The sequence below is a fragment of the Arvicola amphibius genome, chromosome 5, assembly GCF_903992535.2.
Source record: "Arvicola amphibius chromosome 5, mArvAmp1.2, whole genome shotgun sequence".
In the NCBI taxonomy this organism is placed as follows: domain Eukaryota; kingdom Metazoa; phylum Chordata; class Mammalia; order Rodentia; family Cricetidae; genus Arvicola; species Arvicola amphibius.
Genome location: NC_052051.1, coordinates 119,198,012 through 119,216,180, shown reverse-complemented (window position 1 = coordinate 119,216,180; position 18,169 = coordinate 119,198,012). Strand labels below are relative to the sequence as shown.

At 37.4% G+C, this 18,169-nt stretch overlaps 1 protein-coding gene across 5 annotated transcripts in view; it reads right to left on the bottom strand.

Annotated features, from left to right (window-relative positions):
* Window positions 1-1,616: 1,616 nt before the first annotated feature.
* The window catches only part of Tcerg1 (transcription elongation regulator 1), a 52,812-nt gene continuing 36,259 nt past the window's right edge, over window positions 1,617-18,169 (bottom strand). For 4 of the 5 annotated variants that reach the window (XM_038329620.1, XM_038329622.1, XM_038329623.1 and 1 more), the window contains 8 exons: window positions 17,087-17,205; window positions 14,434-14,584; window positions 10,438-10,602; window positions 9,869-10,051; window positions 6,445-6,624; window positions 5,715-5,798; window positions 3,817-3,917; window positions 1,617-2,656 (listed from right to left, as the gene is read on the bottom strand). In XM_038329620.1, the coding sequence (XP_038185548.1) occupies window positions 2,455-2,656; window positions 3,817-3,917; window positions 5,715-5,798; window positions 6,445-6,624; window positions 9,869-10,051; window positions 10,438-10,602; window positions 14,434-14,584; window positions 17,087-17,205 (1,185 nt within the window). In that variant the 3' untranslated portion in view covers window positions 1,617-2,454. Of the gene's footprint in view, window positions 2,657-2,924; window positions 3,019-3,816; window positions 3,918-5,714; window positions 5,799-6,444; window positions 6,625-9,868; window positions 10,052-10,437; window positions 10,603-14,433; window positions 14,585-17,086; window positions 17,206-18,169 lie in introns of all 5 variants that reach the window. The other variant, XR_005285372.1, reaches the window with a different exon arrangement.

Below are 18,169 nucleotides of genomic sequence, written 5' to 3'. Positions count from 1 at the left end.
GAATATTCTGTACCGTACCAAGAACTGTCATTTGCAATATTCAGTCTCGAAATGATTTTACTACAAAAGGCTGTAGTATCCAGCCTGGTCTACAAGAGCTAGTTCCAGGACAGGCTCCAAAGCCACAGAGAAACCCTGTCTCAAAAAAAAAAAAAAAAAAAAGGCTGTAGTATTCACAGAGACAAAGCTGCGCTCCTTTTCACTTGTTTCAGGATAAACTGGATTTGAAGCTGTCATTTTAAAATAAATAGTATAGCCCAAGATTCCAAAATAACTGCTTTGTGAATCCAGATCCATGAAGAGCTGCCAGTGGAACTGAAAGAAGCTTTTGTTTTATAGACATAATATGTAGAGCGTACACTTCAAGTATATGACATCTTGTAAAGAAATAAAAGCAATGCTTTACTTCTGACAGGTGTTACAGACTGAATGCTGTCTTGTGTCTTGAATTAGCATTTCAAACCATCAGTAAGAACAAGAGGGCTTTATGAGGTAGCCTGAGGGTGACAAAGTCCCAGGTTTCTAGATAAGCTGCAGTAACACCTTAAGCTACACATAAAAGAACATATAATTATAATGAATCGTTCAATAAGAACATCAGAGTCTGATCTGATCTCTTTAAAAATCTGCAAGGGAAGAACTGACTCACTCCTTCTAAGAACAGTCCACACAAAGACTGTGTGCCCAAACAAGGAAACAGAAGCTCCATCTCATCAAGCTGTTTCTTCACTCTTTTCTACTATGACTGATGTGGTGGATGTGCAGACACTACCACACGGAACTCAGAATGAAGGCCTCAGGGAAGGCACACTTCGGTAATAGTTTTCCTTTTGGCAAGCATTCAGTCTCACTCCTCAGAAAAAAACACTAAATTTATAAACGTGAATTTCAAAAGGGGTGGTGTACAAATTCTACTTGTCTATCACTTTCACAGCTTTAGAGCTCAGTCTGCTCATCAATACCAGTCTTCAACAGCTCACATAATTTCTATGACACCAAATACTAAAGAGTATGGATAGGAATGTTATACACAACACAAATAGGTCAGGCCGGTATTCTTTTCTTTCTCAGGCTTTGTTGCCATCCCAGAAGGTGGAAGACTAGAAGTAAGGCAATTAACCTCTCCTCTCACACATCTTATTTATGTGGCACCCTGGTACTAGCAACCTATGGATTTACAAAGAGAGAACAAGAGAGAGCAAGATAACGAGAGAAGCAGAGAGAGAAAAGGGAAAGCCAGGAGAACTTAACATCAGAGTAAAGTTCATGGTATATACACGACAAGTTGAAAGGAAGCCCAAAAGGCACAAACCTTTGATATGTTAAGATAGAAACAAGAAAACAAAAATAACAATATTCTTGCTTCTAAGCACCAGGTAGCATTAAAAGACTCTGAACACATAGGCACACAAAGGAAAAAGGAAGAATAGGCTTTCTACAAAATTTCTTGTCTTTTATATTGGAAATACAATATCATAGTCAAGCCTTTAAAAACTACATACTATCAAGAGTCAGTTGTCTCAAATCTCACTTGCTTTCTTTAAAAATAAAAAAAAAAACAGGTTTAAGAGTTTTTATAAAATATATTGTGTAACAATAATCATTTACAATCCACATATATAAAAGGGTTGGTTTATTGTAGTTCAAATACATAAACTGAACATTCAAACATCTTAAAATTAAACTTTAGAAACAAAAGTTCAACATTCAAACAGGAGTAGTTTACAGGGAACACCCAGAAAGGTAATTTTGTATCTAATTCAGAATTTGGGTAAAGATCATTCACTGGAGAAGAAAGTATATTTAACCAGGATTCTATTCTGGTCAACATGTTAGTTAAGAATGTGTTCATACCTGAGAAGAAATTACTAAATAAATCTTCTCCTGGGCTAAACAAGACTTGGCCTCTAACTCAGAGGGGAGAATCAAAGCACAGAAGTAAACAAATATAACTAAACTGTTCTTTAGAGACAAAGGTCTCTAAAGTGTGTCCATTAGAACAGTCATAGTCTCCGCAAGAATTCAATTCAGTGTTTTCTCTTTTACCCGCTTAAAAAAAAAAAAAAAAACAAAATCAAAACAAACCCCTTAGTTTTCTTGGAGTTTGTGGTATTTGCAAGCTCCAACCACAAAGGCTCCTGTCTTGCTGAGTAACACTGCTAGTGAGAACACCAAGTCACTGACTTCCACACCTCAGAAAAGGATGATTTTTAGCTTCAAGATTTTAAATTTACTAGACAGCCTATATTTGAGTATGTATGTCAGTCATGCCACACAAAGAAAAGCATTAAATATTTTCAAAGTGTTCTGTTCAGAGACTGCTCACAATTGCTTCTTCTGCTCATCAGGTGGTTTTGCAATAGGTTGACTAATGCACATGTATGTAAAAACCTGAACATTTGGCTCATGCAAGCGTTTTCAATTAACAGAGAGCCCGGGGAAGGGTATTTAGAATTATTTTGTTGATCGTCTAGTGGGCTCTGATGCTGTAGGAGGTGGAGGTGGACCCCGGCGATCCAGGTCATCAACGTAGGCCACAATCAATTTCCTCCTCTCTTCTGGTACACAGTCCAGTACTAGATACCGTTTGTCATTCTGCAAAATCTTTTCTACATCTTTCAGGTGCTGGTCAGATTCTTGGATTAGCTTTTTGGATCTGAAATAAGAAAAAAAAAGTACAAGAATTACTGACTGCTGTTCACTGGTCTTTGAGAAATGAGCTGGAAATGTCCATCTAGTTCCTAATTGTGTTTCCACTTTTTTTTAAAGAAAAATGTCACTGCAGCAGTCACCTTTGTAAGTCGCCTCGGCAAAGACTCCAAGGAGTGAAAGGGCCTCAGAAGCTGAATTACCCTCCCACCCCTACTGGTGGTCCCTCCAGATCAGGGCTGAGGGTGGGTAGGTAAATCTTGCCCGTGCTGTACCTGTTCTGTGGATGAACAGAGGACTTCAGTCTGCGGGGCTGCCAATCCCAGCATCTTTCACAAGCTTTCACTTTCACATCTTTCACTAAATTAACTATAAAAATGTAGAAAGAAGTCTTACTTCACATCTAATTTAAAAGCCCAAGCTGATGCAAAACATTAAGGATCCTGACCAAAAAATCCAAATGACAAAACACCTGAGAACCACACCCTCAGCACTATCTATCCTCCCATGCACACCCTTCATCAAGGTTGTCTTTAAAGGAAGAAATGCTGGAGCATGAAGCATAACCAGTTCCTTGCACATAACTGAAGGCAATGCCAAACTGATTTCCTGATGAAAGGTTACTAGTGGTGGTGGGTTACTGGGTGTGCCACACCAAAACCTTTCAAGGGCTCTGATTTTTTTTTTTTTATTTAAAAAATAAGTGTACCCAGCAAACTGATTTCCCAAGAGGGAAAAAATGATTTTTCTGTCTTAACAAGATGATTTCAGGCATTGACAGTCTAACCACACTCAGCAGTCCTCAGAGGAGGCAAAGATAATTCATAGTGAAGGATTCATTTCAAGTCTCTTTGTAAATTACAATTCTTAAAGAGTTGGGGGTCCTCAAAAAAGTAAAAAGAAGCAGTGAAGTAAAAATAAAAGTGTATTTAAAAACTGGATGTAGATAACACAAAATAAGAATTGACATCTGGGCCCTTTCTTTAAAAAGCAAAACAAAATCAAAAAGGTACTGTGGTACAGCCTGTATCTGCCTTTGCGGAGAGCTGGCATCTTCTGACCCCTACAACTCACAATGTCAACATGTGTGTGAGTGAACAGTATGCTCTGCCATCAGAGTACAGGCTAGGAGACACCGCTGCCAGTGGAACACCTGACTGCACGCACCTGTACGTGATGAATTTGGTCTCTTTCAAGAGTGTCCTGAAGTCAGCTTTGGCAGTGATGTATTTGTCTCTGATGTATTCTTCAAATTCCCTTTGTTTTTTCTGCAGGGATAGGGAAAAAAATAAGATTAACGAGAAAACCCACAAACTTTAACAACTTCTTTATTAAAGCAGTAATCTGTGAGTCCTGTAATAAAATTCAGAATAGAAAAAGACAAAGAAATGATATTTTTTTTTCTATAGAACTTACTGTAGTATATAACCTACACATTCTTTTTTTTTTTTTTTTTTTTTTTTTGGTTTTTCGAGACAGGGTTTCTCTGCAGCTTTTTTAGAGCCTGTCCTGGAACTAGCTCTTGTAGACCAGGCTGGCCTCGAACTCACATCCGCCTGCCTCTGCCTCCCGAGTGCTGGGATTAAAGGCGTGCGCCACCACCACCCAGCTTAACCTACACATTCTTAAGGAGAAAGAAAGAAAACCACAAGGGTGTGGAGGTACATTCAGCTAAAATGAAAGCTGTCTTCATAATGTCCTCAGGAAGTAAGCACAAGAGAAACAAGGCACTAAGAATCAAGCACTCATTTTCTATAGAGTGTCTATCTTTCAGCACAAAGAATAATGCCATATAATGTATGGATATACAGAGCAAGAGAACACTCAGAACATAAGTACATATTGTGCATTTAGCTTTCTCGTGAGGAATTGTAATAAAAGTTCTGTATTATCTGTATAGACCTTGCTATCAATTCCTTATGAGCAGTGAGGTCAATTAGGAACTGACAGTGGGCCCCCTGGCTATCAGTCTATGACTCTTTCCTAGTTCTACATATTCTGTGGTAAACACATCAAAAATTCAACTTAGTCGAGTTTGACTAAGGTTTGAGAAATTCAGTCTCTGTGCTTTTCAATGTCAGACCTCGAGATACCAATCAGTGACAAAACCAGTAACCCCAGAGGGACAGATGGTGTGTTATGGAAACGTACTTTGCTATATTATTTCTTTTTTTTGTTTGTTTGTTTGTTTTGTTTTTCGAGACAGGGTTTCCCTGTAGTTTCTAGAGCCTGTCCTGGAACTAGCTCTTGTAGACCAGGCTGGCCTCGAACTCAGAGATCCACCTGCCTCTGCCTCCCGAGTGCTGGGATTAAAGGCGTGCGCCACCACCGCCCGGCTTATATTATTTCTTATATGAGACATCAGGTGAGTTTGTTTCCTACACAGAAGCCAGTGCACAAGAACTTGGCTCTGCTTTTAAAATCTCATGCACAGGAGACTCTGCTGCTGTAGTCTCTTCTGCAGAAAACTCAGGACCTCACACTGTTTGTCAGTGACTTCATAGGAAATGAGTACCAACTGCCAGCCCAATATTCTCCTACCAGAAACTAAGTATAGTTTCTTTCAATTGGTAAGATCCTTAATCCAAACTCAACCCTACTAATTAAAATTATAAGCTTTAGATTACTGCTTTCTTGTTAATGTATAGAGCACAATTTTTAAAAATATGTATTTGAAAGCCAGGCATTTCAGCACATGCCTTTAATCCCAGCTCTAGGAAGGCAGAGAGCCAGGTAGATTTCTATGAGTCCAAAGCCAGCCTGGTCTATAAAGTGAATTCCAGGACAGTTAAGGAATTTACAGAGAAACCCCATCTTGAAAAACAAAGCAAATAAATAAAATATACCTAAATCCTGGCTTCTCTTTCATAATGAATTCACTTAAAATCATGTTTGGTGGAGCCACTAATGACATGCCTACCTATTGGTATTGTAAACGCCAAGGGGTTGTAGTGCACATGTGCAGTCTCAGCACTCTGTAAGCTAAGGCAGGAGGTCAACCTGAGCTACATAGTTAATTCCATGCAAACCCAAGTGCTATAAAGAGCTATCCCAAATCCTCTTACCCTGTCACTAGAGGAGAACTTAATGCACCGAGGATCTTCCTTAATTATTTTTTTCACTTCTTTCCATGTGGATGTTAAGGTAATCTTTGAAAAAAACAAAGAGAAAACATAAATACAATTCCCTTTTACTCAGGGAGTCAAACTGCAGCACATATGGTACATAATATTACACACTGACCTGCAATCTCTCGTAATGCCCAAGCGTAACTGGACTAGTTAGGGACAGGGAGCAGCTTTAATGCAATTTCTTTTTGCTGGCTTGACACAAGAGTTATTTTCATGGCCATACTTTCAAGGTGGCCTAAGACAATCACCTGTAAACCCTGTATTTACATGGGCAAACATCATAACTTCTGAAGAAACCATCACTAAAAAGAGCAGATAAACAGGAACAAAACCTGGATAACAAAGTATACAAACTGCCAGATGAGGGGCTCTAGCACCACACTGCAAACAGAGGGAAAGAAGTTGATCCCACTGGTAATGCACAGCTAAGGGCACTTCAGTCACCAGAGAAGCAGCTATACATTTGGAAGCTGCAAAAAGAACTCATTCATTCCTGACAAGTGAGAACAAAGTGGCATGCTTTAAAGTGGGAAAATCAGAAGAGAATGTCATAAAGCCTAAAAATTAAAAAATGGGTCTGACCAAGACACCAAAAACTATGTCAATATATTGTACTATCACACTATAAATGAAGATTCCGGAAATAAAAGACAGGGACTCTCACCGCAGAAGTTTCATCCAGAAGCTGCCTAAAGTGCTCCCTTTTCTTTTTGGTAAGTGCTTCAATGTGCTCATTAAAAAGCTTCTCTTTCTCCTCTCTTTCCAATAAGGACCCAGATTCCCAACGGTGATCTTTCCGGAGGGTTCTCCTTGTATCAGACCATGACACATCAGAAGAACGTACCTAAAAACAGAGAACAATGTGTGTGCTTGGTGTGTGCATATGCACGCGCGTGCACATGCACACCCACATACAACACCAAGTGGACTTTGTGTATTTACACAATAAGAAGCTCAACACTGTGGTCAGGAATTATTAACTTCATCTGGGCTTTATGAAGGTAGTCACATTCAAAACTAAAATACATTTCCTGAAAAACAAACGACCCTTTCAACTACATTACCTCATAAAGGGATCCTGTGGTAAAAGACCACTTTACATACATTTAGAAAGTGAATTGTTCAGGAGATTAGCTTACCACCAGGTTAACCAACAACCAAGCAATGTACATTTCCAGTAATTTAAGCAAAAACCTTAAAGCCTTTTTAGTTAAGGTTTTAGTTAAGCAAAAAACCTTAAGCCATTTTAGTTAAGAAGTCACCTAACACCTATTTTAGAACAGACACCTTAATTCCCAGTGATCAATTACATGATGAAATAATACTCAAGCTGGGGGTGGTGGGTAAAAATGAGGAGCTGATCATCTTCCAGTTATGACCACTAAAAAGTTTAAACAAAAAGTCTCGAAATGTGTCAAATTAAAAAAATGTTAATTTTGTCGTCTTCTATCACTCAGTATATCTCCTCCCCAAAAAGCAATACAATAAACCCTGAGCTCAAATCTGGACTTATTAACCAATCTACTAGAAGCAACACTTCTAACCCACAGCAAAAGTCAAAGTAATATATGGGAATTGGTGAGCACGGCAACACACATTCACAAAATAGTTAAGGGTAAAAATCATATGATTATCAATAGATATAGAAAAAAATATCGAAATTTAATACCCTTTCTTAACAAAAACTCGGAGTAGGAACCACCAAGATGGTTCAATAGGTAAAGGCACTTGCTGCCAAGTTCAATGACCCGAGTCTAATCCCAGGAATCCATGTGGTAGGAGAACAGACTCCTGAAAGTTGTTCTCTGAGGTCTACAATACTGCAGGGCACAAGGACATAGACACACTTTTACAAAAATAAACGTAATAGACTGGATATAGGGAAAATCAATGCAATGAAGACCATCCACGATCATCTCTAACAGTGAAAAGTTGAACATTTTCCTTCAAGCTGCGAGCTATTAGGACATCCACTCTTAGACCTCCCTCTCAAAACAATAATTTTAGAAGACAAGAGGAAAAAGACATCTAAACAGAAAGTAAGCGTTTAAAATGTCTCTAGTTGTGGATGACACGATCCTACATATAGAAAAAACTGGAGATTCCACCAAAACACTATTAAAAATGATAAATTTAGCAAAGTTAAAAGGATTACCACACAAATATTAGTATAATCTCACAAGCAAACAAAATGTAAAGTATGAGAAAATCCCACATGCAACAGCATTAACAACACTCTCCCAAAAACTGGTGTAAATTTAAGCCACTTGTATGTTAAAAACTATTACACACCGACAAAAAGAAAAACTGAATAAAGTACAAACAAGTTGAACAATATTCTGTGCCCACAGATTAACTTCCTATGGAGTCACAAGACCCTAAGAGCCAAGACAATCTTGAGCACAAAGAACAAAACACTCAAAATTTCAAAATGTAATTATGGAAACAACAAAGTAACAGAAAGCATCACAAATCCAGCTGATTCGCCACAGTATCAATGGCACAGTCCTAAAAGTTAAGTCACACTACAAACAATGACAGGAAATGGGGAAAATGAAAAGACCAAGAGGAAGAAAAGTATACAAATACTTTTATCATTTATCAAACATCTAAATATGTGTTTGGCCCTGGAACTACAACTAAGTAAGATAACTGTCATTTCTTTCTGAATTTATATTTTCTATAGGACAAATGTATTAAGTATGACAGTGGTGTATGCTACACACAAGGAGCTATGGATGAGAAAGAGCCCTAGGAGAGGGTGGTATGCACTCTTTGTTTTGCCTAGCTCATTTATTTATTTGGTTTTGTGAGACAGGGTCTCTGTGTAGCCCTGGCTGTCCTCTAACTCAGAGATCCACTTGCCTTTGCCTCCCAAGTGCTGGGATTAAAGGCATGCAAGCATGTACCACCACTGCCCAGTCAGTGTGCATGCTTCAAAACGAGAAAGTGTGTCACTGCGGTAGGAAGGTGAAGGACTGCGACAGACAGAAGGTGCCTCCTTAGGTTAAGGAAAGTTGCACACCAAGGATCGAGGAGCTCAAGAGTGACAGAGAAGGTACAGACAAGGAATTTTATCCAAGGACCTGAACTAAATATGGGGTTTCATACCTTGACAGGTAAGAGGATCAGTCACTGAGACCAGTCTGGGAAACAAAGGAAAACCCTGTCCTAAAACAAACAAACAAAGAAACTGAATTTTAAAACAAAATAAAAATCAAGAGTTGAACTTGACTGGCAGGCAGCTGCTAGGAGTATGAAGAGTCTTTGCCTCCTTCCAGAGCCAGTAAAGACAAAAAATGAGGTTTGCTCTTCACAAAATCATTGCAACTAGAATTAAAGCAAAAGCCGTGGGGGAATGCCCAGAAGGAAAGAGATCTCAAAACTACTGAAAATGTCCAGGACACAGAACACAAAAGAGTGCAGCAGAGCAAGGAAGGAATGAAGTGACAGCAGTAGCAGGAGATAGTGTAGGAAAGAATGACTGGGAGGGGCACACAGCAGAACGTCAGGGCTAAGGGAGAGGACCTTCAAGAAAGTCTCAGAGCCATCTCTTGGGCTAGCACCCTCCAGCACTGTATCTCACACCATCTACTATGTGCCTCTCATCACCACAATGATCCTAAACCAATGGTTCTCACATATTAGATATCCTGGATATCAGATAGTTACATTATGATTCATAAGGGTAGCAAAATTACAGTTATGAAGTAGTAATGAAAATAATTATATGGTTGGGGGTCATCAAAACATGAAAACTGTTCTAAAGGGTCACAGAATCAGGAAAATTGAGAGCTACTAGCCCTAAACTATCTAGAAAAAAAAGTCCAATTATGTTCAGCATTCCAATGGCAGTATGTAATATTTCAAGATGGCTTTCACCAAAACCTATCTTAAAAATTAAGTTTTGAAGTTACAAATTTTTATTTGTAAAACATTGAAACTTTGAAACTTCTTGTTTTCCCATGCCAATAATACCAAGAATTCAATTTTTAAATGCTCTGCAAATAAGAAATATTTCATAATCAATATACAGAACATTGGTAATAAAATGGACTTCCAATGTCCAGTATTCAGAAGAAAAGTACCATGTCAGACAGAAGAGCCTTGAAATTCTGGATTGCTTCTTCTCGTTTGTGCTGTTCTCTCTCTCGGTCAATTTCTTTAGTTTGCTCAGAACGTGCTTTTTGAACTTCTCTTTCTCGTTCTCGGAGGCTTGCCTCAATTCGGGCTTGCCTTTCCAGCTCCTTTTCCTTTTCTGAATCTAAATTCTGTAAAAATAAAATTACATTATCCTCCTTACCAACACCATTAAGATTTTTTTCATAAGTTGGGCAGTGGCAGTGCATGCCTTTGGTCACAGCACTTAGAAGACGAGGCAAGTGATCTATGCGTTCAAGGCTAGCCTGGTCTACAGAGCAAGTCCCAGGATAGCCAGGGGCTACACAGAGAAACTGTCTTGAAGATTTTTTTCCCATAAAACATCTTGTGAACAAGTGTTCAAGTGTAATTTTTGCCTAAAACATTTCTAAACATGTCCTCTCAAATCAACTACAAGATTCATAATTCCACCCCAATATCCAAGCACCATACACCCTTAAACAACATTAAGCAATGTAATACCCAAGGGTATAATACCAGGGAGCATAACTGTTACCTTAGCTATTTTTTCTATGTACTGTTTGAAAAGGTCTTCTCTCATTGAAGAACTATCCACCGCTTTGTACCGTGGGTCACTTTCTACTTTGTCTTTTACTTTGCTCCATCGAGACTGACTGTCCAAGTGATGATTGGATAACAGCTCAAAGAAATCCGATTTAATCTACATTTTAAAACAAGAGGGAGCAGGATGATGCACTGTGAGAAATTCTCCTTGTCTAAGTAATTAACAACCCAACAACCCACTTCTTACCTTAAACATGATCATAGTAACTTTTAAAAGTCACTTATTTGGAGGGCAATGAATCTTACTGAAAGAGCAATTCCCCCATTATTAAGAAAAGATAAAACTTAAGACGCATACAGACTACTTAAAATCTGCCAAATTCCCACCATCATATTTTAAACTATACAGACAACAGCATTTAGTTGCTTACAGCCTTTGAGTCCAGGGCTGTGTGTTTTCATACGGAACATCAACTCGAACTGAGATACACAGTGTTAACAAGATCCAGGCTTATGAGGTCACAGCAAAATACTTTAAGATGAAGATGGTAAGAATGATTCATTTTAAAAACTAGATGAATAATTTTCATTCATTAAAATTAAGAGAGAATCCAGAAATCACTGAACATAAATAGTTTTTATGATCTGCTATCAAATGTCTAAAATATAAGAATTTAAAACTTCTATTTGCTTTAAAAACACAATATTTATATCTACTTTCCTAAGTAAATTATACATTTTTTAATTATACAAATTTTTATAATTACAATTAGTTTTAAAAAGTATTCCAGTGTCGACTTTTTGAGTAGTAGCTGCACATTCACTTTGCAATAAAGTTTAGAGGATACACATTTGTCAAGTACTATCATCAAATTCAGTGTCAAAGGCCCTAAGTAATACTAAACCCAGACCCCAACCCCAAGAGAGGTCTGTTTAACAGGGGAGGAAACGTGGGAGGCACTTGCTTTATGAATCTCCACGGTTTTACATGTTCATCTTTGATTATTACATACTGTTACAAAAGAAGATAACCCGGAGTCAGTTCAACAAAGGATTCTGGTTAAGCCTCCCTTTTAACCACTGGGATTAAATATTCTACCTTTCTCCTAATGGAGGAACGAGGAATTAGAAATGGCATTAGAATAATCTAAGATGTGTGGCACAAGAATGAACGGATGATGCTTTCTGTCTATTCCTATTATCATTTCCTCTCAGAACCACATTTCTCCTATCACGATTATGGGAAGTTATGTTCTTTTTGAAAATCATTTGTAAAGTTCTGAGACAAAGAACGTCTATATCAGAAATATTTTTGAACCAATCAGTCATGAATTTCTTTTATTAAACTTGAACCTTAATTTAGCTTGAAATAATATGAAATGCCCCAAAACCCAGTTTTTCAAGTATTAAAGCATTTAATATAATGGCAAATAGTATAATAAAAATTCAGCTTGTCAACTTTGTATCTAATAAATACCAAATTCCTAGGTGTATTTGGTAACTAGAAGGTGAAATTTACACTAAAATAACACATGTACTTTGTGTCAAATAAGATTTTCTAAGCCATGGGAATTTATATTAACTTAAAACTCTTCAAACACTAGATGTAAACTATATAAAGTAGTTACAGTTTTTAACATGTGTGATACATAAACAAATACTATAAATAAGATCTTAAAATCTTTTCATTGTTGGCATTACCATGATGAGCCTACTAAAGCTGCTAAGCATGAAAAATAGTTAATAAATGAATGGGAAAAAATGAAATTTACCATCAGCTTAACTCACAGCCCCCGTTTTTTTATCTTTATCACAGCAAAAATACACTGTAAAGCACACAACTTTAAACAGGAAAAAAAATGCAAATTTCCTAACATGAGTAACTCCATTACTGTTGCCTTCAAACGTGTAGTTAAAGAGGATGAAGTGTTCCCACTAAGCAGCAGTAAACAAAAGCTCAAGTACTGGCTTTACAAACAAAATGCAGACTCCCATCAAGTAAAAGCAAATCAACTCTAAGGGCATGTTTTTTACAAAATGAAAGGCTACAGTGAGCAGACCCTAATTATCCATACCCTGCTACTGCTGCCAGTAGTACCAATAACAAGGTTACATTTTTTAAAGTCTAAGATTAACAGAAACAATACAAAGGAAAAGAGATAAAATTTCATTAACTAAATACCACAAAATGTGAACATAAAATCTATTACACTTAACCCTTATAAATTCTCTGATGGTCTATCGGTTTTGCATTTTTAAAATTAGCTCAATCTGTCTTTATAATCTAGAGGATAAAGATTTTATAGAAGTCTTTATTCGGATTTATTTGATGTTCTGTCTATTGAATGCTCTTGACTGGGGACACCACACTGTAGGGATATCAGGGGAAAAACTAAACATATGCAAGTACCAGAACTTCGGGACGCTAAAGCAACAACAGCACAACTAGGAGACCCCCTAATACCAAAAGCAGCACCAGTGATGGGCAGCTGTTAAAACAAAGGCAGTCGTGACCCAGTCGCAGAGGAAGCAAGATGTGACTGCCTCGCCAAAAAAAGCACCAAGCCACATGGCCAAAATAGACAAGAATTATTGGCTAATACAAGTTATAAGAATTAGTTAACAAGAAGAGCCTGAGATACTGGGCCAATCAGTTTACAATTGGGGAAAAAAAAACCAAAACTAAATTGCCTGACAGGCCACATAGAATAAAACTGCAAAGTTTTATTATAAAATAAAATTAAGTTATTCCAAACATGTTTATAGAAATTAAGTTATCAAAAAACCCAATTTACATTAAGTGTAATCATATACTAGCAAATGATTGTTTGGTTTTCATTAATTAAATATATTATTCTAAAAGTCAAAAGTAGGGGCAAGAGAGATGGTTCAGCAGTTAAAATAACTGGCTGCTCTTCCAGAGGACCCAGGTTCAATTCCCAGCACGCACATGGTGGCTCAAAACTATCTGTAACTTCAGTTCCAGGGTTTCTGACACCGTCACACAAACATACATGCAGATAAAACACCAATGAACATAAAATAAAAAAAGCACATTAAAAAGAGTAGCAATTCATTTATGTGATCCTTATATAAAATATTCATGCAATTTGTTTGCATGAATCTTCTGTACATTTCTTTTAAGCATAATCATTTAAAATTATCTGTAAATTCTATGAAAGTTTACTTTGAAGCCCAACATATTAGATAACCAGAATTCTCCTATAACTATCAAAAGCTGTTTCATCTAATATTCTTACTATTTTAATTGGAAGAGGTTTCTTAACAATGAGACTTGGGATGATTTCCCTAACAACGTTTCTTAATAGAATTCATAACATTTTAGCTTCCCACAATAGGAAGCAATTTTGAATGTCAGAAATGATGAGGCTCCAGAGGGACTATTTCCCCCATCACAAAGCACACTGGAACACTCAGGAGAGTGGCTGTTTTGATGGCTCTCACACCACTGGTACCATCTCCCACTGTTCTGCCTCCACAGCGGTGAGCTCTCTATTCCTGACATTGCTATCAAATGACATTTCAGACGCATTAATCTTTTATAGCTGACCTTTAATTCTGATAAGCAATAATTTATATGTAAGATACATTTACTGAAAGATTAGAAACTTACTAAAATGATATTTTTATGAAATAAAAAGATTAAGAAGCCCTTTGAAATTCAAATGTTAGTATTTATAAAGACTTCTGAAATCTTAACACACTTTAGTTACCATGGAGCATGTAGTTCTAAAACCTTGTTCCAGGTTTACCAGATACCTTATTTAACAGAATTTAAAGCAATTCAAAATAGTTTACTGAGGTCTCTAAAATAAGGATTATGAAAATATATATGTATAATATATATTATACCAACAATTGTGCAAAACACTGATCCAATTGCTTGTGCCTACAAACAAGGTTAGGAAATAGTATAATCATTAGTCCTCATTCTACCAAACAGGCCGCTAGAAATAAACCACCTTACCTTCTCTCCTCTGGTCTTCGAATCTTCTTTTTCTTTCTTCCTTGCAGCTGCCACAAATTCATTAAACAATGCTTCTCTATCTTTCATCTTTTCAATTGCTTTGAATCTTGAATCTTTAGCATGTTTGGCAGCAAATTCACTAAAAGTAGCTCTGTAAGAAAATGGTCAGTATGCTAGCTTTAGTTGACTACTTGTTTCTAAAACAAGCATAAAAGGAACACACCATTTTCCTAGCAAGAATATGTGCCACAGACGTGTAGGCACCAAATCTCAACAGTGACACACAGTAAGGAAAGAAAGAGGCCCTAACTGAAAATGTGGTTAGTGGTTGTATGCCACCAGCCAAAATCAGGGAATGTAATAAATTACCTTTTAATAAAGGCACACCAAGATGAAGAATGTATCTAGAGGCTTAATAACTCAACTACTACCTAAGAGTTATGTAGCCAAAACTTGCTTCAAACACAATGGGATAGCTTATCTGACCGACTCTTCCTAAACTGAACAAAGTACATAGGGCAGCTGATGTACAGCAGACGATAACAGGTAGGAGTAACGGTACCTGAAAGGAGAGAATTCGTGAGGTATACCATACTCTTACATAGCTTCATGTAACCGCCCAAGGTGCAGATCTAGGTGTGTATAACACAGTGGCACAAGAGTTTGGGCACTAAAAGAGCAGAGGAAGAAGTCCTAGAGACAAGATTTCCCAGAAGACTCAGTGAGGGGTAATACTCAATGGGGACTCAGACACAACCTACCTGTTGAAAAGCATGGCACAGCCATTTTCTCTGCTGTCATCACAGCTAAGAGTGAAAAAGCATCAGGGCATGGTGGCGCACACCTTTAATCCTACCACGAGGAAGGCAGAGGCAGGTGGATCTCTGAGTTCGAGGCCAGCCTTATCTACATAGCAAGTTCTAGAATAGCCAGAGCTGTTAACACAGAGAAACCCGAGTTTGGTTTCCAACACCTACCTCAGATGGCTCACAACCACCTGTAATTCCACTTCCAAGGTATCCAACACCCTTTATGGTCTCTGCACGTCACTGCACTCACCCTCATATAGACATATACACATAATTAAAAACAAAAAACTACAGTGATAATAGACATTCAAATATGCTGAAAGAATAGTATTAAGCAAGTCCATAAAAGATTTACAAGGGAGATAGTTCCATTTGCAGAAGTCCATGCTAGTAAAACATAAGTCAAGCCAGTAAGTAAACTGTCTGCTTAGCAAATGGAAGATATAAGAGTACAGAGTTTGTAAAATCCATAATGCTAAATATTAAAAATATGATACATACAAAGAATTATGTACATAGCTTCAGGGAAAACAAACCCTAGACAGACATCCAGATACTGTTCTAAGAACCAATCAATGTTTTCAAGCTATTATAATTACACTAGAAAATTAAATAAAAATCAATTCAAACTGAAAATTATCTTAATTAATAAGAAGTTTCAACACACAGTTGGCTTCAACTTTACAAAGATCCACCTGCTTCTGCCTCCAGAGTGCTAAAATGCATGCACACCCAAACTAGAAAAAATATTTACAAAAAATTAAAACCATTAAGAAAGATTAATTGAGTATGTTTAACATTATAATGAACACACTAAGAAGGTCATTCATGTGAAAGCTAGATCAGTAACAAAGGATGAGCCACAGAATGAGTGAAGGTGGGGAGCCAGGAACATAACACTACTTACTAATACATGAACAGGCAGACCCCAAAAGAGCAAAGAGTACATGAGGACACAAAAACACTAGCCAGAATTCCCCAAATTTAATTAATACCAATTTTTAATTCCAAAAATCTTTGCCAACCCCAGAAGGTCAACTACAAAGATAATGGCTCCAGGCTAAGGATATAATGAAGTAAAGGGGCAGTTCCTACAAGCCAAAGAGTCATGAGGTTCAGTTGGGGCTGCCTACCTTTCTTAGTCCTAACAGAAAGGTGCAACTTGTCCTCTGTGCTATTTCTTTCTTTTAGATGCTGGCCAGAACCAAAGTGGGCTTTGACCGGAACTTCGGGCTTTCTTACTCTTCCTCTACAGCATCTCCCCATCATGCACCCCCTGTCTAACCAGTATCTGATCTCTGAGCCTGCTCACATGGCTCGGATATTTTCATTCTCTTCTCTATTCTCCTCCAGGCAGCTGCTGAGATTTACAGCTTGCCTGGCCTGGGATTTTTTTCCTTTAATACAAAAAAACTATACTCAAACTTCAAAAACAGGAAAAAGGTAATTTTCCCATGAATACAAAGCATTCTTTATAAAGCTTATAAAATGAGATTTACTCCTACAATAAAACACTTTCATACTGGAAAATGAAAAGGAAAAATAAGGCTTATTTATCCCTTTAAAAATCATGTCACTACAAAACTAAAATACACTACCTTCTTCTGTGTTAAAACAACAAGCTAACACCACTACAGTCACAATTAAGCTACAAGCCACTCCTCCTATCTACACTATTTTGAGCAATAGCAAACTCCTCTCTTGTCACCACCACCTAATCTGCTTGTTTACTGCCCTTATCTACAAAATAGGTAGGTATAACTTGATTCCTCACTCACTTTCCACACATACACACTCGATTACGGGGGAAATACATACTCATATGTGACTGGTAAAACACATACCTTGGATTAAACTTTGCTTCTTCCATCATTTTTTTGAAATCTTCCTTGGCTTGCATTATTTTGTTTTTCTTTTCCCTGCGTTCTTCCTCTGCTCTGGTCTTGACATACTGATCAAACACCTATCACACATACACACACACACACAAAAAAAAAATACCAATTTTATAATGCAGTCTAATAGAAAATTATAAAACAAAGTCTCCATCCAAACTGTACTAGGGACCGTACACTAAGTATAGATAATTAACAGTAGATTATCTCCAGCAAATCTCACTTAAAAGTTTCACCAAAATAGTGCACAAGTATATGGCTCTCTGTTTAGCTGTCTGGGACAAAACAGAAAAAGAGAAACAAAAACTCTTATTTCATAATTTTCTCCCAATGGTACCGTATATAAATATTTCAAACAGAGACATCCAAGCTAAACCATAGTCCTCTTGAACTCATTCTAGCAAAGTCAGCAGCACAGAGTCCATAATTTAATTCTACTTCAATACTTAAGTCTATTCTATACTATTTCCCCACTTAGTATTGTACAACCAAGATGAGTTAACTAAGATTTAAATGTCTGGGTGTGTATAAAGTTTTGTTTGAACAGGCATACTTATTGCTTTACATATTGTCTACGATGCTTCCACACTAAAATAACAAGTTCACAGTTGCAACTGGACCACAAAACCCCACTATTATCTAGCCCTTAAGAAGTTTGCTCCCTGTTCTAAAAGGTCAAATAAACGAGTGTCTCTTATCTTGGGGCAACATAATTTCTGAAAGCAGCATGCCAGAATAAGAACTGAATCTCAGCCGGGCGGTGGTGGCGCACGCCTTTAATCCCAGCACTCGGGAGGCAGAGGCAGGCGGATCTCTGTGAGTTCGAGACCAGCATGATCTACAAGAGCTAGTTCCAGGACAGGCTCCAAAGCCACAGAGAAACCCTGTCTCGGGAAAAAAAAAAAAAAAAAAAAAAAAAAAAAAAAAAAAAAAAAAAAAAAAAAACCTGAATCTCAGAACTGAGGCACAGCTCTCTCTGAAATATGGGTGTTGGGGTTACTCCCCTCAATTAAACTAATCTAAGTAATCCCT